At 55.0% G+C, this 24,925-nt stretch overlaps 2 protein-coding genes across 12 annotated transcripts; both read right to left on the reverse strand.

Annotated features, from left to right (window-relative positions):
* Positions 1–937: 937 nt before the first annotated feature.
* Positions 938–13,280, reverse strand: AURKAIP1 (aurora kinase A interacting protein 1). Of its 7 annotated transcripts, none has more exons than XM_032629777.1 (4): positions 13,011–13,167; positions 12,730–12,819; positions 12,030–12,475; positions 938–2,915 (listed from the first exon to the last, which is right to left on the reverse strand). In XM_032629777.1, the coding sequence occupies exons 2-4, from the start codon at positions 12,779–12,781 to the stop codon at positions 2,817–2,819; spliced, it is 597 nt and encodes a 198-aa protein (XP_032485668.1). In that variant the 5' UTR covers positions 12,782–12,819; positions 13,011–13,167; the 3' UTR covers positions 938–2,816. The 7 variants fall into 7 exon arrangements, with proteins under 7 accessions (XP_032485668.1, XP_032485584.1, XP_032485398.1 ...); XM_032629693.1 differs by lacking the exons at positions 938–2,915; positions 13,011–13,167 and adding exons at positions 11,744–11,934; positions 13,197–13,280; XM_032629507.1 differs by lacking the exon at positions 938–2,915 and adding an exon at positions 11,744–11,934 and having other exon boundaries at positions 13,116–13,198.
* Positions 13,281–14,933: 1,653 nt separating this feature from the next.
* CCNL2 (cyclin L2) lies at positions 14,934–23,160 on the reverse strand. 5 transcript variants are annotated; one of them, XR_004351553.1, is made up of 11 exons: positions 22,813–23,160; positions 22,343–22,417; positions 21,965–22,074; positions 21,069–21,189; positions 20,034–20,098; positions 17,462–19,438; positions 17,168–17,272; positions 16,944–17,085; positions 16,389–16,500; positions 16,211–16,303; positions 14,934–16,064 (listed from the first exon to the last, which is right to left on the reverse strand). XR_004351553.1 is itself a non-coding variant. In XM_032643972.1 (11 exons), the coding sequence occupies exons 1-11, from the start codon at positions 23,104–23,106 to the stop codon at positions 15,710–15,712; spliced, it is 1,572 nt and encodes a 523-aa protein (XP_032499863.1). In that variant the 5' UTR covers positions 23,107–23,156; the 3' UTR covers positions 14,934–15,709. The 5 variants fall into 5 exon arrangements, 4 of the variants coding, with proteins under 4 accessions (XP_032499863.1, XP_032499886.1, XP_032499879.1 ...); XM_032643972.1 differs by having other exon boundaries at positions 17,462–17,561; positions 22,813–23,156; XM_032643995.1 differs by having other exon boundaries at positions 22,813–23,137.
* Positions 23,161–24,925: the final 1,765 nt, after the last annotated feature.

The following is a 24,925-nucleotide window of genomic DNA, read 5'->3' on the forward strand; positions in this document are numbered from 1 at the left end:
CCCTCACGCTGCTCTTCTCATTCTGACCAGGTCTCGTACAAGCACCAGGTCACTTGTGAGTGTGTTGGTCCTTCTTCTGGGGACCTGGTGGCCTGCCCGGTGCCGGGGCTCACCCCGTGAGGCAGGGGCTCTGCAGGCCCCATGTCTGAAGAGCCGGGTGTCCCGTGGAGGCTCTCTTTCTCCTTCCGGTGGAGACCACAGGTCAGACAGAGGCTGGGAGGTCATCAGTCCACTGGGACACTGATTCGAAAATACAGACGAGAAAATCTGGAAATCTAGATCCATTATTTCATGGGCCAGCCAACCCTTTTATCTTGAGAAAATGTCAGGGAGCCAAGATCAAAGATTTTAGTGGTCGTGGTCAAACCCACATCAGTGGTTTCCTGCGTGGCATTAACAGGGTTCAGGCACCCCTCATTGTACTGCACTTTGCAGACTCTGCCCTTTTTACAAACTGAAGTTTTGGGGTGACCCTCTGTCAGGCAAGTCTATCAGTGCCATTTTCCCAACAGCGTCTGCTCACTTCATGTCTCTGTGTCACACTTTGGTAGTTCTCACATTATTTCAAACCTTCCACCAGCAAAAAATTCTGACTTGCTGAAGCCTCAGATGATGGTTAGCATTTCTTAGAGACAAAGTAGTGTTAAATTAAGGCATGTAAAATTTAAAAAAATATATATGGGACTTCCCTGGTAGTGCAGTGGTTAAGAATCCACCTGCCAACGCAGGGGACATGGGTTCGAGCCCTGGTCTGGGAAGATCCCACATGCCGTGGAGCAACTAAGCCCGTGTGCCACAACTACTGAGCCTGTGTGCCACAACTGTTGAAGCCCGCGCACCTAGAGCGCGAGCTCTGCAACAAGAGAAGCCACTGCAATGAGAAGCCCGCGCGCCGCAACTAGAGAAAGCCCACACGCAGCAACGAAGACCCAACGCAGCCAAAAATAAACAAATTTTTTTAAAAAATTAAGGCATGTACGTTTTTTAGACATAATGCTATGGCACACTTAATAGCCTACACTTTAAACATAACTTTTATATGCGCTGGGAAACCAAAAGGTTTGTGTGCCTTGCGTGCCTGCGGTGGCCTGAACCGAGCCCACAGCGCCTCTGACGCCTGCCTGCGTCCCCTCTGTTTGGTTCGTTCTGTTCATGAAGGTGCAGGGGCGCCGGCCGGATTGTATGGGTCATAGACTCGAACCATGACCTCAGGCTCCAAGGTTGGCCACTGTATTTTCTTCTCTCCCATCATGCCAGAAGTGTTTCCTTACCGTCCTTATCGATTCATCAGTTTTGCAGCCAGGAATCAAGGACCACAGACCTGACTCCTAGCAGATTTCACCCGTGGTGCCTCTCACTGCAGGAGTTACAAAGTTACAAAGTCCCCAGGTCCAGCTGGTTGCTGGCGCCTTGGGAAGGCCAGGGCTGACAAGCTTAGAGCAGCCACGAGGCTTAGAGCAGCCACCAGGCTGGCTTCCTGGGGGCCGCGAGCGCTGCTTCCACGTGGACGGGCGCCCTGGGTCCCTGGCGCCTCACCAGGGAGATTTACCTTTAAATGCGATGCTTCCAGCAAGGGAGCCCCTTCACCACGGGTTCTGGTGACACCGAGGCTCCCTTCAGCAGCTCTGCTTTATGAAGAGGGGCTCGAGCTCCCCACAGAGGGTGTGGGGGAAGCCACGGGAGGGAGGGAGGGTGGTCCGTGGTGTCCTGCCTGCAACACAGTCCCTCAGCCACCCCGAAGCCTTGACCTGGCCTCCCTGCGGCCCTCGGCATGGCCACCAACGCCCCTCGGCCCTGCAGCCTGGAGGGCTCCCACCTCCCCTGCCCGCCCAGCCTGCCAGCCCAAGGACTCCTCTGCTGTCGGGGTTAGGGGGGTGGGAGGAGTGGGGGTGAACCAACCACCAGACTCCCCGAGCTTCCTGGTCCCGACTGGACCCAGGGCCACCCCTCGGGTACCGTCCTGAGTGGTTCCCTCCTACCGCTTCCAGAATTTTCAGTTTTTCTGAAGAATCACTGGCTTCACATCTGTATTAAGAGTTTCTTGTGATATTTTCTCCTGAACTCTGAGGGCCAGTTGAATGAGATCCATTTACAGACACTTCATTACAGCCTGTGCTGTCTCATGCCCACACCACCTCAGCGAGACACGTCCAACTCCTCTGCCTGTCCTGTGGACTTGGGCCGGACTGCAAGTTCCGGGTCATCTGCTTCTGGTGCACAGGGGCCCCCGGCCCTGAGCTGGCCCCTGGGGACAGTGTGGCAAGTGTCGGCCTGTCTAGTGAGGCTGTTTCCTGTCGCGTCAACAGTCAGGGACCCCGGAGACGGCTCCCGGGAGGCCACCACTGCCGCGCGGCTGCACAGCACGTCCAAAGGCCAGAGAGCGGAATCTCTTTTAAGGTGTCACGTACTTCCCCAGGATTCAGTCACGAGAGTGTGTTTACCTCACAGAGCCTTCCGACCTGCAGGTACTGGCGGGGAGGGCCTCACAACACAGCAATCAGAGCCATCCTCGCCGCACACGCGAACGTGGCAGCTTCCCACCAACGCGAGATCGCAAAGTTGCTCCAACACAGTCAGAACAACATTCCTTTTGTGTATAAATAGTCTGACTTTCCCATATTACGGGCTTCGTAAACGGGGGCTTCCAAACTTGCGAAGAGGCGGTTAAATACGGTAGTGATAAGTATATTCCATCGTCTGCACTGCTCTTCATTTTATCCAAGGGAGGAGGCCTTCGTGTTGCCAACGGCGGTCTGGGGGAACCCCAAAGACAGGTGAGGTTTAAGACACACTGTCAGTTTTTCCAAGTCTGGATCTCAGGCCTGGATCTGGGGCAGGCACGTCGTCACTGTTGACCACACACAAGACATGAGGATCACGTTGGCTAGAGTTTTAACCAATCCGGGTGACAGCATCTAAAACGAGCACAGCACTGAATGATTACTGGCAGTGTTTGCCATCTTAGAAACAAGGACCATCTGGTAAAACAGGGTCAAGTCGTGGTGGGAACCTGAGGGGATAAGGGCCCAAATGGGGATAAGCCTGGGGGAGAGAAATGCACTCCCTGACCCAGCAGAGGAAACAACAGCTTTTCTTTTTGTTTAGAATATGCTGTGCATGTAAAAGACAACTCTTTTCCTCTTTATTATATAATATATACACTTCCTCCACTTAACGATACTGATATACCTCTCTGTGAATGTTTATTCTAAGTACACAAATATTTATACTGTTATTGACAAATTTAAACGGAGAGCTTTAGTTTATGTAACTGTATGTATTACACAGCGTATGTTTTAACTTCACGGTCCAAATTAGATGTAATCTGGACAAAGAAGGGCTATTTTTAGACAGTAACGCACTATTTCTGTAATCGCTCTCTCTGTGAATTTCAGTATCTTTAGAAAGGCTCCGGGTATTTGCTGCATAACGAGCACCTGGAAACCACAAGCCGGGGGCAGGGATGCAGAGGTGGCGCACAGGGGATTCTTCAGAGCAACGAAACTGTTCTGTATGATCCCCCATTAGGGGGATTCACGGCACTATGCGTTTATCAAAATCCAATGAACTGCATGGCACAAAGAGGGAATCTTAATGTGTGAAAAGTCTAAACAACTCATTTAGGTGGTCAGGTAATCAGAATGAGGCCAAGAAATCTGGCTGACTCACAAACGGGGCAACACCACTGAAGGGGTGTGGAAGTGCCAACCTGAGGGCCTCGGGAGTGAGCAGAGCCTGTGACCAAAAGCAGAGGGGCCTGCACGCAGCACCGTGCTTGAGCTGACACGAGTGTTTCCCACCGGCTGTGGCTTATCAGCTCTGATACTGCCGTAGGGGACGTGGACCAGGTTATGGAAAAGCAAGAGGGGCTGGAATGACCCGCGAGGTCGGGATCACAGTTGGAGACACTGCTGTGAACTCATGTTCAGCGCAACACAAATAAAGGCGGACGCCTGTAGCAGCGGTTATAGGTGTGCGGATGCGTGGTCGGCTCTGTCATCTGAGAAGGCCCAGCAGCAGTGAGCACACCCAGCTCCAGATCAAAATGGTTTCTAAGACCACTTCCCATACAAGGAACCAGGGCTCCTTGGAGAAATGGCTGGTCTTAGGGTGCGGGAGGGAACACGAGATAAGCCTGGAGTGCCGAAAAGGAAGGAAGTGCTAAAAAGTGAACGATGGGGGCTTCCCTGGTGGCGCAGTGGTTAAGAACCCGCCTGCCAATGCAGGGGACATGGGTTCAAGCCCTGGCCCGGGAAGATCCCACATACCACGGAGCAACTAAGCCCGTGCGCCACAACTACTGAGCGTGCGCTCTAGAGCCCACGTGCCTAGAGCCCACGCTCCGCAGCAAAGCCACCGCAATGAGAAACCCACGCACCTCAACAGAGAGTCGCCCCCGCTCACCACAAACAGAAACTAGAAAGCCCGCGTGCAGCAACGAAGACCCGACACAACCAAAAATAAATAAATAAGATTGAGTCTTTAAAAAAAAAAATTCCCTGAACTTTTTCTACCACTAGTTGTTAAACTCCACATTTTCCAGCCCAACATTTAAACAATATTGATGTTTATATGACATAAAGTCTCCTCGGCAACATTTGCTCTCTGCCAGAATTCACATCTCTCTGCTTGTTATCCAACGATGAACAATTGTCCCAGGTTTTATTTTTTTAGCTGTGGATTCTGCAAGAAAATGACTTTTTTTTTTTAAAGCATTAGAAGTTCAATTCCTTTTTTCTTTCCGGAAATCTAACGTTCTCTATTTTAAATCTATGAAAGCATGCATTAGTCTATTGAAGCCATCAGCACGGAAGCTTTATAATCAATATACATTATTTTGGTTTCCAGGAAGACAGGAAGTTATACTAAAATGCTCAGAGAATGGGCCCAGTCATACGGCCCAAGAACCTAATAGAATCTCAGCCGAGACCCTGGGACTTGGGCCTCTGTATCCTCCATGGCTGCCCAGTGGATGGGTCTCAACACGCTTCGTGTGCTTTAGCCCTCATATTGTCCCATCTTTGGCCAGTGAAGCCCTTTGCACCCTCCTGGTGCCTCCCGTGGCCTCTGACATGAAGAGACACGGCAGGTTCTCATGCGCTTCCTGCCACAGGTCTGGTGTTAGGGTTTCCAGGTAAACATCGCACAGGACATACTGAGAAGTTATTCGTTGCTTATCTGAAATTCAAATTTAACTAGGGGCCTGTATTTTTATTTGCTGAAGTTGGCAACCTTACCAGGAACTAGCCATGTCTCCAAAGAGTCCTGGCTCCCACCAGAAGTGGGGGAGGGCACTTAGAGCCACTTCTGGGGGTCTTGGTTGGTAGACCTCACTCTCAAACATAAGCACACAGCCAAGTGCCACCAGAGGAAGCCCACTGATGTGGGAAACAGAGGCCAAAGTCAACAGAGGAACGCACTTGGCAGAAACAGAAACTAGACTTGGCCGTGGGGGGCAGAGAAAATATGTAGCATTAACATCCCCACAAGGAGATGCCACCACACCCATGAAACATAAACAGGACACCACTAAAAACACTCAAAAATCAAGTCTCTTAGAAATTAAGAAGGTAACAGAAATGAAAGAAATTCATTAAATGGATTAGAAGAAAATGTTGAATATGCCAACGAGATAAAATATAGAAGAGAAAGTCATCCAAACAACAGGCGTTTCATAAAAAAGATAAGAAACAGAGTGGAAGAAATGATAACAAAACGGTTCGAGAAAACATCCCCAAACTGAATCCCAGAAGGTTAGGAGTTTCCAGATTGAAATGGGCTCCTGTGGGGACGAAAGCAGATCCACACCAAAGTATATATGTCACTGGGAGTGTCTCCACCAGTGAAGGAAAAGAGGAGCTTCGAAAGAGAAAATCACAAAGGCTCTGGACTCAAATTGCGTTCAATTTTCTCAACAACAACACTGGGAACCAGAAGACAACAAAGTGACACCTATGGGGTTTTATAGCAAATAATTTCCAACCAACTTAAAAAAAAAAAAAATTTCCAACCTAGAATTCCATATCCAGCCAAATTGTGAACCAAGAAACAGGACCCAATAAAGATGTCTGCAGATTTGCAAGGTTTCAAAATTTTCTCTTGTGTTTCTTTCCGCAGGAGACTGGAGGATGTGCTCTTTCAAAGTAAGGTAAGGAAAAAAGAAAAAAAAGTTAAAAATGAAGAAAAAAAAAAAGGGAAGGAAAAGGGAAGATGAGGGATCAGGGGAGCAGAGAGTCTGAGAGAATCCCCAGGGTGAAAGCTGGGCCTAGATGTGATGGGCAAACAGCCAGCTGGACAGGTGAGAAATCCAGGAAGAGACTTCACTCTGAGATGAATGAACCTCAGCTGTTTCTGGGAGCTGGGCTGAGAACTTGGTGTTGAAATTGTGATGAGGGCACAGAAAACTAAAGCAACTGAAAAGGAAGAAAAAAAAAAACAACACAATTACTGATTCCAGGGAAAACAAAAACTCACGGGGAAGGAAAAGCAGTGACAGTGTCTCCACGTGAACAGACACTCACGTCCCCCAACTCACAGGCCACCGAGTCAGAGGAGGGGCAGTGAGGAGGGGCAGCACATGGCACCCACGAGGAAAACAAAATGTAGTGCCACAACAGGGGACACAGGTTCGAGCCCTGGTCTGGGAAGATCCCACGTGCCGTGGAGCAGCTAGGCCCATGCGCCACAACTACTGAGCCCACGAGCCACCACTACTGAGCCCACACGCTACAATTACTGAGGCCCGCGTGCCTAGAGCCTGTGCTCCGCAACAAGAGAAGCCACCACAATGAGAAGCCCACACACAACAAAGAGTAGTCCCTGCTTTCCGCAACTAGAGAAAGCCCGCACACAACAACTAAGACCCAATGCAGCCAAAAGTAAATAAACAAATTTATTTTTTAAAAAATTAAGTTTTGGAGTCAAATAGAGCTGAATCATGGCTTCGCAGCCATGTGGGCAAGTTCATCTCTGTACTTAAGGGTCCTCCCTTATCAAACAAGGTTCATTATAGATTTGTTGTGAGGTAAGTCCTGTGAAGAACCTAACACAATGCCTGTGGTGGAAGGAATCACTCAAACATGTCAATTACTAATAGTTTAAAAACATAATTCTTATTCTACAATCTATCTCTGATGCACCTTTTCTCAGAAAGCCATTCTAGGATGTACTCTGTGAAAACAAGAAAGTAAACCACAAGGCAGGAAAACACGGCATTCCAGAAACAGAGGCTCCAGCTGATCAGGCCAAGGGCATCCCAGGGAGACCCTGCTGGTGCCATCAAGGGCCCAGGGCAGCCCAGACAGGGCGCCAGGAGGGCGGCTCCACCTGAACAAGAGTCACTTGAGGAGCTGGACGGAAGTGAGAGTTTTTAAATTCCGTCAGCAAGTTTGGAGCTGAGTTAGTGATACATAGAAAAACGTGCAGAAGAAAAAACAAGACTGGAGGATAAAGAGCTGAATGAGAAAGGAGATACAAGCTTGCTGAGCTGTGGGGCCATTTAAACTGTGGTAGACTACACCCAGAGGAGGCCGAGGCCAGCAGAGGAGCTGAAGTTGCTGCCCTGGCGCAGGCTCGGGGTGGGTGAGGTGAGGTGAGGCAGGGGCTGACAACTCCACACTGAGCCACGTACAATCCTAACCAGCCGGCAAATCAACAAATAAGAATTCAACTGTAAATACAAAGTAACAAAACCAACAAGAATAAGCAAAGCAAACAGGCCCCTCTTGACGGGGAGAGGGTACCCTTGCCCGGATTCACAGGGAAGCTCAGGTCTGAGCCCCAGAGGACCTGGAGGTGACCCACCCACCCTGTTCACGTGAGGGCTTTGGTGTTCCAAGGCCTTGGGGACTCCAGGATAGACTCCCAGTCTTGGTGGCCTCTGGGGCCTCCTCCACCCAGAGGGGCCTCGGGGTGGCCAGGTCCACTCGGCAGGACTCCAGGCTGAATCAGTCTCCTACCCTGCACCTCAGATCACCTACCCTGGGGTGGTGAGGGTGTGGGGTGCCAGGTCATGGGGCAGTCACCCCTGTCCTGTGCTCCCAAATTCACTGGGTCCATCTACACTCCACACAACACAGGCACGATGAATGCCGGCGACCTGGCTCACCCCGATCGTGAGTCTTGGCCACGGCTCAGAGGCTCCCACGGAGGTGTCACAACTCCCACCCGCCTGCAGGTTGAGGCCGTCCCTCCTCTTGGCCTCAGGAGCCCTGACAGCCCCGCCGCTGCACAGCTGAAGCAAGGGGGCTGCCGGCCTGGTGCTGCCCCACCTGAGTCTGCGGTGCTTCCCTCCCTACTCAGCCGGGAAGGATCCTCAAAATACACAGAGGCCGCCCACACAGAGAACTCCAGTTTGGGAGGTGGCAGTCTCAGCTGGGGTGAACTCGAGCCCCAGCCCTGCTACTCGGCTGACGTGTGACCCCCAGGTCAGGTGAGGGACCCAATGCCACGGCTCAGCCCGCTCATCCACAAATGGTCCAGCAGTGCCCTGTGAGGCTGAGGACAGCACTAGACAGAATCCGACAAGGAGCAGGGGCTGTGGCTGCCAGCCAGGCGGCAGGGGCTGTCGCCCCCTGGCCCCCACCCTCAGGCTAACTCCAGACCCAGGTCTGGACTCCTCTGCCCCATCCTGGGGCTGCAGCTCAAGAGCCCTTCAGCGGCTTTTTCCAAAATTCAGACCCGGAGAGGAATGTTCCCTGCCTCCTCTGTCCCCCCAGGTTCCAGCATCCTTCCAGGCAAGTTCAGCGGGCCATGGCCAGGCCAGGGGAGTGAGGCCAACCTCTGCCCCACGCCGAGGCCCTCCATCGCCCTCACCAGCCTGCAGGCTCCTCGGACGGCGGGGAGCACAGCTATTTGCATGCAGTTTGGGGGCGCACACGTATATGCGTGTCTGACTGGGGCAGGGCCCCAGCCAGCCCCTCCCAGGGCCCAGTGTCCAGCCTCACATCCTCCCGCAGGGCTTGAGCCCGCCTGGCTCCCTCTTTGGCCCACTATGTGGGCAGGAACGCCCAGGCCAGAAGACACTGGCCGTGCCCCAGGCATGGAGGAGCACAGGGACAAGGGGTGGCGGCTGAGCTCACGGAGGTGCCTCCACACTGGGTCCAAAAGGCAGATCCCCAGTCAGTGCCCAAGACCACCCCCATCGGCTCAAGCCCTCGCTGGGGCCCTCCTCTGGCTGAACCCAAGCCCTAGGCACTGCTACGGGCTAAGTGCAGACCACAGGCCAGAACCACATCACACAGCACGGGCCCTCCCTCTGCGCCCCACCTCAGGGGGTGCTCAGGGCTAGAACAGGAGCCATGGGGAGGAGCTGGGGGAGGGTGGAGGCCCCGTCGGGAGGTGGGGAGAGGCCTCTGGTGGTCCGGGGGGAGCTAGAGTAAAAATAAAACCCCCAAACCACCTCCTGAGATCATGCTTGGGGCCCAGGGCACCCAAGCCACAGGCAGGATGAGGTCTGCACACACGAGCTGGGGCAGGGAGAGGGCTGCCAAGGTGCAGGGCCTGCAGGGCAGGGGAAGGGACAGGGACTGGGGAGAAAGAGCAGGGCTGGGCCAGCCCAGGAGCTGACCCGACAGGATCGGTGACCTCAGGAACAGGGGCCTCGACCATGGTACCACTGATGTCCGGGGCTACCTGCTCTCGGGCAGGGGCTTCCCTGTGCACTGTAGGGCATTTCACAGCATCCCCGGCCTCCTCCAACTGTGACCCCCACTGTGACAACCAAAACTGTCTCCAGATGTGGCCGAATGCCCACTTAAGAACCACTGTTGTGAAGGAATGGTGAGGCCGCGTGGCTTGGAACCACTGGGCAGCCTGCCTTCTGGTGGCGCCCCAGCTGGCACCCACCTCACGGTGGAGGAGGCTGGAGTAGGTGACCCGGGTGCCAGGGCCCTGTGGCGCTCTGCCAGCTGGCAGCCTCCAGGCGTCTGGGTCTGCACCCCCCTGCACAGGTCGGCCAGTTGTATCCCCAGCACTCATGGCCCCAGCTGAGCTTTGTCTCCAGACTCAGCCAGGGAAGGGTGGGGTGAGCCACGGGGCAGCTCCCACACGGGGGCTGGAAGAAACACCGGGAGCAGCTGCTCAGCGGCCGTGGGCGTCAGCCAAGGGCGTCACTGGCAGGCCAAGGCCCTGCTGGGAGGCCTGGTGGAGCTGGGGCCGGACTTGGCACCAAGAGGGCATGACAATCCCACCCGAGGGAGGCTCCACTGCTGAGGCCCAGACCCTGGCCCTGGGACCCCTGCCCCACCCACAGCTGAGGAAACTGAGACCCAGGAAGGATGCCCGTGTCCTGGTCCTCAGCCGGGACCCCAAGGGCTGCCAGGAGCCTAATCATTGCCCCCTAGTGGCCACCCATAGAAGCAGTCCTGTGCCCTCAAGGGCCTCTGGTCTCCTCCAGGTCAGGGTCAGCTTCACGCTTCTCACGCCCACTCTGTGCAGCTACTCTATGAGCCCATCTCCCCTGATGGACAGGGACTCACACAGGCCCCACGGTTAGACGCCTGCTTACCCGGCTGGCAGGCACGCACAGGACAGGGGCCCACCTGGCTCACTGAAGCATCGGGGTTGTCTGTTCCGTTCCAGGAGAAATGCTGGGAAGCCTGTGTCCAAGCACACCCCCTGCCCCCAGATCTGCTAAACCTGCAGGGAACCCAACCCGGGCCACAGACGCAACTCTGACAAAACACGAGGAGACCGCACCGCCCTGGTGTGAAGCGGGACGGGGGCATCAGCAACAGAACTGTGTCCCTCGCAGACGCCACTCCAGGGCTCAGGAGAGACGTACCCACCTTCCCCTCCTTGAACCCAGTATCGGGAGCCGGGCAGACGCTGAGGATGAGAACGAGCCTCACCTGCACTCACGGACTCTGACCGGGCTCCTCCGCCTGCAGTCCAGCTCCCCAGGCCTGGGTACAGAGGCCCAGGGGCCCCTCACTATTAGCGACAACACGTTCCCCTCCACGCAGGAGAAACCTGGAATTCCTGAGGACCACCAGCTCACACTAAGGCTCTACGCTTCCCCAGCTCCATAAACGGCACCCCTTCCTCAGCCAGCCCACCCCTGAACCTTCCAGAGTGGGCCATCCCTTCCTGGTGAGCCCTTCGCCACCCCCCTTCAGGGCCCCAGAAAGTGGCAGAGGCCAAGGAGCTCACAGCAGGCCACGGGTCCCCAGCTGCAGCTGAGCAGGGGACTGCACTTGAGGCCCAGGTAGCAGGGCCTGAAGGACCCCACCCATCATCTCTGAGGCCCTTTCCTGCCTCCCCTCCCCGTCTCCCCAGTGAGGCCCTCTCTGCCCCCTCAACTGTGCGGGTCCAGCCGCACGCATGTTTTTTTTCCCAGTAAATAGGTCTCACGGCACCACACGACGCACAGTTGGTTGAACCTGGCACCACAGAGGAGCGCTGACTATGAGCTCTGCTCGGGTATTTCGACTGCAGAGAGTCAACCGTGTACCCTAACCACATCACCACCTCCATCGGGGCACTCCCTAACCTCCAAGCTGGTCCCCTTGGCACAGTTCCCATCTGCGTGCTCCTCAGGGGCAGGGCTGGGACTCTCCTCAGCTGTCCCCATGCACCAGTTCGTGAAAAGCCAGGCTGTCACTCCTGCAGCCCTGGCACCAGGACAAGGGCCAGCTCGGGGAAGGGACCGCCAATCTGCCACCCAGGGCCCTTGTGTCTCTTGTAACAGCAGACGCTGGCGCCAGCCTCAACCCCAAGACAGCTCACCCCAGGCAGAAGAGGGTCCAGGCCAGCAAGAATGACTAAGTTCTCTGAATATTTATTACAATGGGTCATCAGCAGTGACAGGGCTGGGGGAGGGACACACGAGACTCATTTGCCCTTCAGGTAGATCTTGGGGGTCTGCCAGCCTGCGGGGGCTTCCTTCAGGCCCGCCTTCAGCCAGATACGCCTCAGGTCTCTCTCGAACCTCATCTGCGAGGGCAGAGAGAGGGAGCACCAACAGGTCTGCGGCACAGCCACGCACCTCAACCACCCTGCCCAGCTCTGGACCGAGGGCCCGCGCTCACCTGCTTCCGTCTCAGGCGGCCCTCCCTGACTTTCCGCCGCAGGAACCGGGTCCTCTTGACCAGCTTGCGGTACTTGTGATGATTCATTTTCCGCCGGCGGATCTTGAGCACGTTTCTGCACTGTATCTGGGGTGCGTCCCAGACCTCCTTACCCCCCTGCTCGACCCCTTCCCCCACCCGGCTGGGCGGACACTCATAGACTTGGGCTGGAGACACAGTCCCTGGGGCCCCAGCGTCCAGTCTGGGCAGGAGGTAGCGAACGGTCAGCCAGCTCTCCAGGGGGCTGACAGACATCTTCCTGGGGACCAGCATCTCCTCAAGCTCCATGTGGACCCGCCGGTCAGGGAGGGAGGCAACCCCACTTGGGCCTATTGGTTGCATGCTGTAACGAGGCCTGCAGGCATGCCTGCCCAACACTCCGCAGACAGGCCAAGGCCCACTGCAACCTGCAGGAGACAAGATGGCCCAGTTAGTTACCGCTCGTGGGGCTACACGACCTATGCACGGCCACCGGGCCTGGGGAGCTGACATTCTCAGGCCCAGACTTCCCCTCTGTGAAATCTGGACGTTTACGAGGTAGTTTGTGGCCGGGCCCCGCCTCCCGCTGGTGAGGCACAGCAGCGGGGGGAACTGAGCTGCTGACGCCACGTTCCTAACCCAGGTGCGCCTCCCGCCCATCTGCCCCCACGGGGCCTCTCACCTGCCCGGGGAACAGCCCTGAGCAGCTGGGAAGTCAGGCGCACCATGAACATGGTCTGTGCTTGGCGGCGGCCCCAGGCACTCAGCCGAGCTGGAACACAGGTGCACGCCTAGGTCACTCCGGGGACTCCGGTCTCGCCCTCATTCCCGCACCCCGTCTCCCTCACCACCCTATCCCACCACGAGCACGCTGCTTCGAGCACGGCTCCCTCCCTCAAACCCTCCGCCGCTCCCCAGCTGCGCGACTCTGGGCAGGTACTGACTCCCTGAACCTAGTTTTACCCCGAGGCGCCCACCGCGCGGGTGGTGTCGACGCTCGGGTCTTAGGCCCCGAGCCCCAGCCGACCGCGGTCGCCTCCGCCGTCCCTGGAGCCCACACGCCTCTACCTCACGCTGACTCTTCCCAGACGCAACCGATAGTCTCAGCTGGCCATTCAGCCGCCGCGCTAAGGCACTTCCGGTCCGTACCTAAACTGGCCCCCAGCCCGCGTGGGCCGCCCGCTGGTTCCTACGGCCGGCGCCCCGCTCCGCGTCGGTGCAGGTCCCACCCGGCCCAGAAAGCGACGGTTTCCGGCCGGAGGAGCCGCCCCCCCCCCCCCCCGCGCCCCGCCCCAGCTCCTCCCACGGCTCGCCGGCTCCGCCTGTCCCTTGCGGAGGCTAGAAAACTACATTTCCCACAACCCCAGGGGGGCCCTCTGCGCCTGCGTGGCCCAAACTCCCGTCGCCCCCCCCATGGGTCAGGGGCCCGTTGTCCCGGGAGGCCGGAAGTGGCGTTTCGGGACTGCGGAAGGGACGTTATCCTGTCGACGGAAATAGGGTTTGCAAGGGCGACGGAAGTGGCCCGAGATACTGCGGCTGCTGGGGCCGGAGGCGAAGAACCGGAGCTGCCGGGTCTGCGGGGCGTGGCGTCCACCCCCGCGCCCTCCTCCCGAGGATGGGAGGGAAGCTGGCAGACAGGTGACGGCGGCTCGGCCCGGGCTTCTGCAGCCCGGGTGCCAGGAGTGCCGTGCCGGGCGTTGGGGGCAGAGTCGGGGCGCCGTCAGGAAGGACTCGGGGGTCTTGGACCCGCCGCCCCATCCCTTTGGCTTGCAGCCTCCTCTCTCTGCCAGTCTGGATAAGCGGAGGAGGCCCCGCGTCTAACGCTTTTTGCATAGGTGGAGTGTTTTTTCCTTCCTCAAAGCAAACAAGCTCCCATCCTGTGCCCATGGGAAGTTTTTGTCCGAAAACCAAAAGCAACCTCCGTGGAGCATGGTGTTTGGCTAAGACCCAGCGTTGCTCCTCAGGGTAGGGGGCTCCGAGGGCACCACTTCACCCATCTGGGCCAGAAAGGCTCCGTTGTCCTCGCTGAGGTTGGCTAGGATGGCAGGATCTCAAGAATGGACGTGCGGGGGGCTCCTGCTGGCACTGGGATGTGGGGAGTCTCATTGGTTCTACTGGGAGGCTTGCTTGCTTCCAGTGAGTCTTAGGCACGAAATGGCCAGGCCTGGACACCCCCAGGCCCCAACCTGTCTAAGCAGGGAGTGGACGATAGGCCAGTAGGAAGGCAGAAACCGTAGGCTCCCGGCCCAGCTCCGTAACTGAGTCACCAGAGGACACCCTTCTGCCCAAGGGACTGCTTCCGGTTCCCAGGTCGGAAGGTCTCTGAACACGTCCTGGAGCCCACCCCTCCCTCCAGCTGCACGGCCTCCCCAGGCTTTTGTGGTTTGATCGTAAGAGTGAGCCACCTGCACCCTGGGCACTGACCCTGCCGCTTTCACACCTTCTTGGCTGTACTGACTTCGAGCACCTTTCTCCAGGCCCACTGGCTCCAGGAAGGCCACGCCTCCCACCCGCACAGCAGTGCTGGTCTGGGGAGAGCCAACACGGGGCGCAGGACAGGCCCAACAGCCCTCGATCTGCACAGAGCACACGCAGCACCCAGAGACAGGCCCGACGCCCACCCTGCTCACCTTCACCACCAACCTGTCTACTCGCCCGCCACCCACTCTGACGGAGGACCCCACCTGGGTGATGCTCCTCTGGGGTCCTTGTTCCTGGCTGCCGCCAGCCTGACAAAACCTGACAAAAGCGCATTACAAACCAATGTCCCTCAGGCACTAGGGGACTCCAGACCATTATGTCCTTTTCAAACCCTCCCTCTACCCCACCAGCAGCAGACAGCTCAGACTCCTCACAAACCCTCACAGAAGAGCAGGTGCACAAAACTCAATACAAAACCCAACGCTTTAATGAGATGAGAGACGGCAGCACAGACGTACCACTAGAACAGGTACTGCCAGCTGTGCACGGGAGCCAGCAAGCACGTTGACAAACCACAAACCCTTTAACTTTCCAAATATCCTGAGTAGAGAGAATTGTGTTTATTTAACCACATAAAACGTATATATAGGAAACTTCTCTATTTAGGAGCTGGTGGCCTGCACTCAGCATCGCACAGATAAAAATATACGACTTTCAACACAGATCTAAATACCTTCACATTTAAAAAATCAGAATTCTCTACACAAGTTTTAAGCTGACAGAATTCAAGTTCTGAGTTTTTGTATATAGCTTTAACTTGTATTAAACATGTTTATTTACAACGTGGACAGAGTGAGGGGCTGTTAAGGCCATTTTCTCATAGTGAAACATTGCAAAATACGTACAACCTAATATAGGCAAAGGTTCGAAAAGTCATTTTCTTGGTTTAACGTAATTGAGTATCGGTATGGAAGTGAAGAGACAGCCTGTCGTAGCACCAAGCCACGCCACTGGGAGGTGCGCACCCCGCCTTTGCAACCAGCAGGGCGGCTGCTGAGGCGGGCAGGGTGAGCTGGGCCCGGGCCACACTAAAGGGCGGCTTGCTGGCCTCTCCATTCCATCTCCAAATTCATCACACAGTCCCGAGTCAACAACCATTTCCAGAAAGAGTCACGCCCCAGGGCCAGTGGCCGAGGTGAGCATGCCGAGGGCCGAAGGGCAGACCTTCAGGGAGCCTGCCCTCACCTCCGGTGCCTGCTGTGCCCGGGGTGGTCCCGCTCGTAGCGATGGCCCGCTCGCTCGTAAGAGCGAGAACGCTCCCGTCGCTGGTCTCTACAGTAATGACTTTTCTTCTTGTATTTTCCAGAATTATCCGCCCGTTCCCGTGAGCGGCTCCGAGAGCGGGACGAGCTCCGGCTCCGAGACTTGTGTGGCTTCTGGGCAGAGTACTTGCAGTCCTTGGACCTCCGGTAGCTCCTTACCTTGGAGCCTTTGTAGGGAGCACCCCGATGGGCCTGTCTGGGTGGGGAGTCACTCCGGCTCCGTGAGCGGCTCTGTGACTTGGACCCGCCAGAGGTAGAGCCGCTGTCGCTTTTCCTGTGAAGGAGACCACTGGGTGGGTGACCGCCCACCCCGCCCACCTCTGGGTCAGGAGCAGCTGTCCTGAGGAGAGGCCACACCACCTCCCAGGGAAGACACCCACCCTGCCAGGTGCAGCCCCAAGTGCCCCGAGCGGCACACACCTTCTCTTAGGAGAAGCGGATGGCGACGGGGACCTGGAGTAACTCTGCTCGTGACTCCCACTCCGACTTCGAGCCCCTCGCCCCCTCGGCAAGCTGAGAACAGGGCGGAGAGCAGAGTTTCAGACCCCACGTCTTTGCAGCCAACCCCAGCGGCCTGTCGGGGCACGCGGACACTCACCCGTTCACCGGGCTGTCGGCCTTGGCTCTCTTCACGCCCTCCACTTTCCTCCGGGCATTCTTCACAGAGAGTGGGGAAGGCTTGTCTCCTTGGCCTTCCTTGGGGGATTCCGCTAGAATCAAGTATGAGAAGTTACAACCCGACAGCTGTTCTGCTGAGAAACGGGTCAGCCAAGCAAGGTGGGGCCTCTCCCGCAGGACTGCCGCTGCCGACCGTGACTCCCTGCTCCCCGCCGGGCTTCGAACCACCAGACGCAGGAAGGTCACCCGTCCCGCTCCTCCAGGACCGGGGAAAGGCGTCACACCTAACTCTAGAATATGACAACATGATCTACTGCTCCAGATTTATGAGATTTTCATTAAAGACAAACTATTTGGCTAGACTGGGTAAACAGCCATTTCAGGAGCCTGTCCATACCCCTTCCTAATGAAAACAGAAAAACAGACTTCCTAGGAGCCCCCCAGAGTGCTCAGACTAGCTGCAGACGTGATTCTAAGAGAAATCTGGAGGAGAGGGCCACCCCTGAGAGGAGCACACGCGCGCCCTGACGCTCACCCGGCTTGGGGGCAGGTGAGAACCGCGACGCGCTGTCCAGCACCTGGGTGCCGCCGGGCAACAGGCCCTTGGCTTGTGCCTTTGCCTCGTCAAGGGCGTACCTGCGCTTCTCCACTTCACCTTCCAGGTGGGTCAGGTCAACCTAGAAAAGCCAGAGTGCAGGATTCAGACCAGATGCTTCCAGTCAAACACAGAGGAACACGTGACGTGAAAAGACACAAAACCTTTTTCCGAGTATATAGCTGCAGAATTTTTAAGCAGATTTCTTGAATTTCTTCTTCAGTTGCTCCAAACAAAAGAAACCAATGGGGACGATTGGGCAAAGGGATCTGTAAACACAAAAAAGTAATCACCGTTATACTTTTTTTCATTGCTGACAAGATTCTCAGGGCAATAAAAACAAGCCTGCCGGTCACCAGCATGTAGGCTTTTTACTGGCTCCAATGAGCATAATTTGAAGCACAATATGTAGAAGTTCACTGGGGTCGGTGAATCCCCCGGGGTGGCCCAGCACTGACCTCCAGCGTCCGGGCAGCAAGATAGATGCAGGCACAGGCGATGCTCTCAGGCTGGAACCTCACAAAAACGTCTGTGCGAAGGCTGTCATTCATGTAGTTCCTGAAAAGCAGATGCAGGAAGAATTGCAACGCCCGTGGCAATGCCCACACCACCTGTCTGCACTGTCTAAGTCAAGTCACTGCTCCACTAAGTAAGTCTACTGCCAGGACTTAGAGCTAGACAGTCCTGTGAATCTCACAAGTTCATGGAGAAACGTTCTAGCTGCTTCTTCTGAATACACGACAGGAAGACAGGGAAATAACTGAAAAAAATTTTTAAAGCTGGCTGAATGTCAGACAATACGTGTTGCTATGAAAGAGAACCGACTTTAACTTTACTTTTCCCTCTCAACCTTTGGCCTGCTCTCATGCAAAACACAGTGCCTCGGAAAGATGTCTACTGTGGCAGTTCAACATATCTGATTAAGGAAACCTAAATGCTCAAAATCCATAGTGCAGAGAAACATGCAAACTCAAATGAATGGGCTCAGCACAAAGCCTGCGAGGGCCTTTCTGAGACAAGTCGTCCTCTTGCACTCCTTTTCCGGGGAGAGGTGCTCACGGCGTGGCTTCTTCCACACGGGGAGTCCACTTGAAAAGGGGGGAAAACGCCCTTGGGTGTATGGGAACATCATGCAGAGGGCTCAGTGCCCCAAGGGAAATCCTCTTCTCAGGCTTATCAAAGAACCGTTTCCAAACTGTCCCATTTCAACAAGGAGTCTTAAAATGAACATTCATAAAATCACATAAAAGCAACAAAATACTACAAGTTTCATCACAATCAGGACATTTAAAAAACTTTATCACATTTTAGAAGATATAAAAATACAAAACATTTGCATTTTTAAAAAAATTAAAGAGTTTTGACATTGGCTACATTTTCAACATTTTCATTTAGATATATTTCTCTAAGATTTAATAGACCAAAAATCAGATCTCACCTTAACTTTATCAACATTGCAAGAACAAAAGACTAATTTCACAAGAAAACAGTTGCACAGGTCACGTATTTAGTGCTCGTAACATCCCCCCATGGTACCAGGCTCCATCCAGAGGGGAGCCAAGTCGTGCTGGGGTCTGACTGATGCACCCCCCACCCTGGTTATCTCTGCCCAAAATCCTGGAGAAGGTGACCTACAAACCCACGGAGAAATTCCTCAGTGATAAATTCTCCATCTGCCCACTAGCAGCACCTGGCTCTGAAGCTCTCGCTCCAGGCACCCAGAGGGGACCAAGGAAAAGCCTGTGTGATGGAGCCAAGGCCACATGTCCCGAGAGTTGCAAGTAAACGGTTCAAACATTTGATAAACATAACCGTCAGTAACTTTTTTGGTTCTAGTAAGAAAAACTTTAGTACTCAGATAGTGATAATGTTATTAAACCGTTTACTCTTAGGTCCTAAAAAAATACAAATGAAGTCCTCAAAACATATATTTAAACTTAACTGCTATTTTTGAAATAAGTCACAATATAAAAAGTGTCCATGGAATGATTTAAAGATGCACACCTTTTACTAGACTGTGTCAACACTTAGTGCTGAAAAAGCAACTCTAGGGCTTTCAGCAATAAAAACACCATCCCACACTTGTCTGAACTCCCACCAGCCAGTTCTCACAGCTTCCCATTTTTTTAAAGAGAAGGTACTGCATCTTTATCGCACAGGTAGAGTAGTTTCAAATGGACAAAATTCATGGCAAGACAGTTATCAACTCTAATCAATACAATTACCAAGCACGACAGAGGATTAACAAGAAGCACAATCGTCAGAGAACCACAGCAGCAGTGGGCCAGCACTAGACTATCGTGCGCATACCACCATCTAGAGCCAGCCTTCGGCGGAGAGCCTGCACTGGATTGGCTGAGGACGGCCGCTGTCCCTGCACCGAAGCGCTTGGACAGGAGAGGAGAAGTCTTAGTCACTTACCCTCAGAGGCTACCCTTTGATTGAAAGAGTACAGAAAAGAAAAGTCAAAATAGGTTCTCCATTAGACACAGCACAGCACCAGACAATTCAGGCAGCAAAAATATGACCCTTACACACTTCACTCTGTGGGAAAGCACCCAGCTCTGAACTGTTACTTCAGGCTTCACTTCTAGCAAATGCATTGTTAAAATCAGTCCCCAGATTGTAGGAAGGCTTTACACTCCCTCTGCCTCCCATAGGATTCCCTTGAGGCAGTCAGAAGCAAGTTCACGCTACCGTGAACCTCTAAGTCCACATTACTGTGAACCTCTAAGTCCACACTGGCAGCTGAGGGAAAGACCCCGACGTGCCAAGTCCATAGCCCCCAAAGGGCAGCCCAGTGACTGCTCTCCTCCAGGGGCAGGGCGGGTATGGGCCACCTTACCGTTCCACCAGTGCCTGATATCTGGGGAGTCTGGCTGGAATTTACATGGCAGGAACACTGGGCACTCAGACAACTCCAGCCCACAACCAAGTCATGGGACCGACTACCCACTGCCCAAGTGCCTCAAATCAACAAACTCCTGCACTGCCCTGGCTGGTCTCATAAAACAAGGAAGGCCAACTCACCATGAGGTCTGGACCAGGTGTCGGTTACGCTCACACTCTAACACCTGAAGGTACATAACGATTATCTGGAAGATATGGGTCAGGCAATTATTATCGAGCACCTTGAGAACCCAGAATTCAGATCTTGAGGGCATCCATGCAGCAAATAAGGGCCTCGTCCTAGATCCCAGGGGTGGCTCCCGGTCGCATGCCCCGTGCACAGCTCAGCTGGAGGGGAGCTCTTGTGCACAGCTCAGCTGGAGGGGAGCTCTTGCCGACGCGCCCGCTCCCTGCTTCTGCAGCCAGGTGCCACGAACGCGCGTGAGAACCTAGCTGCACCCAAGTCTGTCTCGGCCGGAACAGGGCTGATGCTCATTCTCGTCTTCGACACACTTTCCACCAGTGAGATTGGCCTGCCCCGAACATTTCTGTACCCCAGTCACCAACGTATACAAAACGTGGTGTGAAAATACTTTCAGCAAATGAAGAAAAAGCTCTTAAACGTGTGGTGAGTAATCTACCGAGATTCTGAACTAATACCAGAAAATCAAACAAGAGAAGATATGAGGAAACCCCGAGTAAAAAAAGGATGGAAACAGAGATGAAAATAGCACTCTTCACGTTTGAGTGTAACATAGAAGATATACATGGTATCGTATGCTCAACTGATACACAGTGCAAAATAGCTTTCATTCATCTCCAAATAAAGGGTTCAGAATTCTTCCAATTCCCCCATAAAAGAAAATAAGGTTATTACTAAAGCAGCTTTAGAAAAACAGCTGTTGAGAAAGAAAAAGTAAACTGACAGATTTCATTTTTACAAGTTCATCACCGTTTTTGAAAGCTCAAAAGATGCAATTTCCAAAACTTTTAGAAACATACTACTAAAATAAACGTGATACAAGAAAGCTAATAAGAAAACAGTTATTTTCCAATTATAGATAAAAACTGGAAAACCAAATCAGGGACACATTTAATCCTTTTCAGTTTCCGATCTAGGTGAGAATGAAGCAATGACTCTGGTGGACTCACGTGGCAGCTGGGCCTCATACCCACCTTGTGAGGGTGCTTCACATGGACGCAGAAACCCAACTCTTTGAGAACTCGCCTTTCTGCCTTTATAATTTGATTCTTTAAGTTAACGTAATCTTGATCCAACAGTAGAGGCACAGGTTTTCTACAAATACAAAGCACACGATCTGCATAAGGCTCAAATAAAACAAAGCCTATCAAATCCCACGGTTACCCCCAAACAGTGACAATCTCAACAGATACAGAGTCAGGAAGTTTGCTTCCTGTAACTAACAAAACCACAGTTTTTCTCAAACCCCAGCGCTGACCTCACCTCAATGACCCTCTCCCTGTTTTCTTTACGGATGATAAACGCCACCTGAACAGAGTGGAGGGTCTCAAGATCTCATGGCCCAAGGACTCCATGCCGTCCATCCGCCTCAAGATACAAGCAGATGTATTGAGGATGAAGGGAAAACCAAAACACCAACAGAAGCACGGCATTTAAACAGCCAAGGCTGCTGCATTTTACAAAGGCCCTCCATTAGCTGGAGCGTTGGGAAGCCTGGGCCAAGGATGCTTCTAAATATCCTGCAACGCACAGGACAGTCCCCACAGCAAAGAATCATCCAGCCCAAAATGTAAACAGTGCTGAGGTTGAGAACCCAGCTCTAGAGCATTCAGGCTGACGTGGGCAAACCACGAAACCAAGGCCACGGCCAAACTACAGCCACGGCGCCCCGTCCTCCTGACTGTGGTTCCTTCACTGATTAAACAGCATCTGTTGGGTACACCCCCCCACCCCCGCCACAGGCACCACGCCTCCTCCTGGGCACAGGTTTAAAACCTCACCCCCTAAACCTTGTTTCAGAAACGTTAATGTAACGGAATAGCCGTGAAAACAGAGACGGATATGTACGACAGGTCTGATAAAAACTCACTTTTTCTCTCTCAGGTGTCGAAGGCGATGAAACACGTTGATGACGTCCCGTATCCGTCTTGGAGCCTCTTCTATCTTGGAGGCCAAGTGAACACAGGCCATTGACACGTGCTGAAACGTAAGCGATGCAACACAGAGATGTTTGTTCCAAGGACGACAGTCTCCAACAGCTGAAGAACGGCGGTTAAGAGCCGTGCACCCTGAGAAAAAGGCCACTTGGAAAAAAAACCTCTGCAGTACAGGGGGCTTCCCAACCCCCCAAGTACAGCGCTGCAATTGGAAGACAAGTACTCGTTCCTCTGAGCAACGGGCAAAGCAACAAACCCAGGTTTCCTGTCAACACGTTTCTGGGGTAAAGAAAGACGGGAGGAAGCCTCACCTCCATGGAATGCTTCACAAAGGACTTGGTGTAGAAGAACCGCTGGAACAACACCTGCCCGGTAGCCATGGCAACCTGCACAAGAGAAAGGTTCCATCCTTTTCAAAACCCAATTCAAAGGTCTCAAAGCTAAATTATTAGGTTTCACGAGACTCCTAACAAAGAATCAAAAACTAAAATGCTTCCGCGTCCACAAAGGCTCTTCGCGTCCCGCTGCCTCGCCTCTCTCATCACCTCCGGTGGGCGGCAGCGGGGACTCCCTGGGCCTGGGTCGGCCGGTGGGCCCGGGGCCAGGTGGGAATAAGGAGCGGGGTCGGGGTCCGAAGAGGGGCTCGGCGCTGCGCCCGGGTGCCGGGCGGGGACACGGAGTGGGCTCCGGATAAGGCCCCCCCGCCAACAAAGGGGCCGGCAGCCTTCCCGGCGCCAGCGCGGCGGTTACCTCGGCCCGAGGCTCGCGGCCGCTCCCTCACCTGCGGCAGGCGGAGCAGGATGCCGGCCGCCTGGATGAGCTCGCAGCCCACCACGCGGAGGTCGGTCTCCGTGTCAGTGTCGAGGCCACTCGACATGGACGGCGTGAAGCGGAGCTTGTCGTCCGGCAGGAGGCAGTTCTCCAGAGTGATGAGCACCCCGGAGTACAGCCGGTCCCCGATTAGCACCCCCTGCGACCCGGGAGCTGTGCCCCCGGAGGCCGTCGTGCCGGCCGCTGCCGCGGGGGCCGCCGGTCCCGGAGCCCCGGCCCCGGCCGTCGCCGTCGCCGTCGCCATCTTGCGCCGCCGACTCCCTCTTGGGCTCCTTCCCGACAGGGCGGCTCCCCAAGACGCACTACGGCCGCGACCGCCCCGCCCCGCCCTGCCGCGTGCCATTGGTTCGACCGGCGGGCCACCCGGCGCTCCCTTGCTGCGATTGGCTTGGCTGCCTGTCCGTCAGCGGCGCGGCGGACGCCGGAACCCGACACGGGCGGGAGCGGGCTCGTTACCCAGGAGGCCCTGCGGCGCCGGGCTAGACCGCGGTCTCGGCCACGACCCGGAAACACTAGTCGCAGGTGCCAGCCCCGGGCATGGTTTATGGGCTAACCGCCCCGGTTCGGCCGTGCACTACGTGCAAAGATCCGGGAGCTCTCTAGGTTCCCACCGCAGCCCCAGGCTCCTTAGGAGTCCGGCGGGTGCTGAGGGGAGCTTGGGGGGCCCGGGGTCGACCCCTCGTGGGCAGGGCCAGGCGGGACGCCCCCTGCCCCGAGGACCCGCGCGGCGGGACCGGGGGGCGGCTCTCCTTCCGCCTGGATTGCGTCCTTCGGGTATGTGGTTCAGGGCTTGAATGGAGCTGTCGGAGTTTTCCGAGGCCCCCGACCTGAAAGGATGGGCGCACGCGCTAGTAAGTTGTCCCCCAGCCCACACACAGCAGCAACGAGATGCTGTTTCCCTGAGTTAATTTGTGGCCGCCGGCGCAGTCAGTTACTCTCTAGCCTTTACTGAGTCCAGGTCTTGGGGTACAGGTATTAACGCCAGATTCCCAAAGTTCTCGCCTTCAGAGCTGAGTCCAGAAAGGAGAGAGAGGGTAGCTGTAAACGTTTAATTCGATGTTTCTACAAAGCCACAGCAGCTACAAAGTTGCAAGAGGCATGAGTTCCCCCAGGTTTGGGAGGAAAGGAGCCAGGTTGGGATGCCCCGGGGGCCATGGGAAGGGGCTTGGACTTTATCCTGCCAACAGCGGGGAGCCATCCAGGGGTTTGACCCTCCATTTCCTCATCTGTTGTATCAGGCGCTCTCGGGATTAGTGACCGCCAGCTTCTGGTGGTTTTTACGTCAGCTGACAGCAGTGTTGCTCTCGCCTCAGCTGCGACAGCATCTGAGTTATCTAGTTATCCGTTGCTGAACAGTTATCCCAAACTTTCACCAGGACCAGTGAAAGAACCTGTGTGAGGATGATGGAAAAGCAAGACTGGGTGAGGGGGAGCTTGGGGTGGGGGGCAGGTTGGAGAGGAGATTGCAGCGTAGGAGCCTCGGTGGGGGCAGGTTCAAACACTTGGGAGCTGCCAGTGATTGCACCCAACTCAAACCTGCCCAAACCCAGTGGCTGCCATTGACTTCACTCCTGCTGAGACTTGATCCTGCAGCTCAGACCTGTGCGAACTAAGCGCCAGTGTCCTGTCTTCACCTCTGTGGGCAACATGGCTACAGTGCCCCACCTCCCCTACCCCAGCCGGCAGCTCAGGGAGCTTTCCTCTCTGCGGGCCACAGCAGCACACTCCAGGAAACAACTTGTTTCTTGTGGGCCCTGTCTGGGCTGCCTGTCCATCCCCTAACAGTGATTGGCCAGAGGAAAGGGAAAAACTGATGGCTCTAGACAGTCAGGGCCAGACTCTGGAGCCGGGGACACGGCCACAGCACAAAGGGAAACCTGGTTCTGTGGCCAGGGCAGGGGTGCCAGGAACAGCCCACAGTTGTCTGCCACGTCCCCACCTGCCTTTATCAAGATGAACGAAGAGAAGGCACTTCCTTCACAGCAGTGCATCTTGCACAGAACTTGGTCCGCCACGCCAGAGAGCTCTTTGTATCCTCCACCCTGTTGTTTACAATATGAACC

Source organism: Phocoena sinus, chromosome 1 (genome assembly GCF_008692025.1).
Source record: "Phocoena sinus isolate mPhoSin1 chromosome 1, mPhoSin1.pri, whole genome shotgun sequence".
NCBI classification, from domain to species: Eukaryota; Metazoa; Chordata; class Mammalia; order Artiodactyla; family Phocoenidae; genus Phocoena; species Phocoena sinus.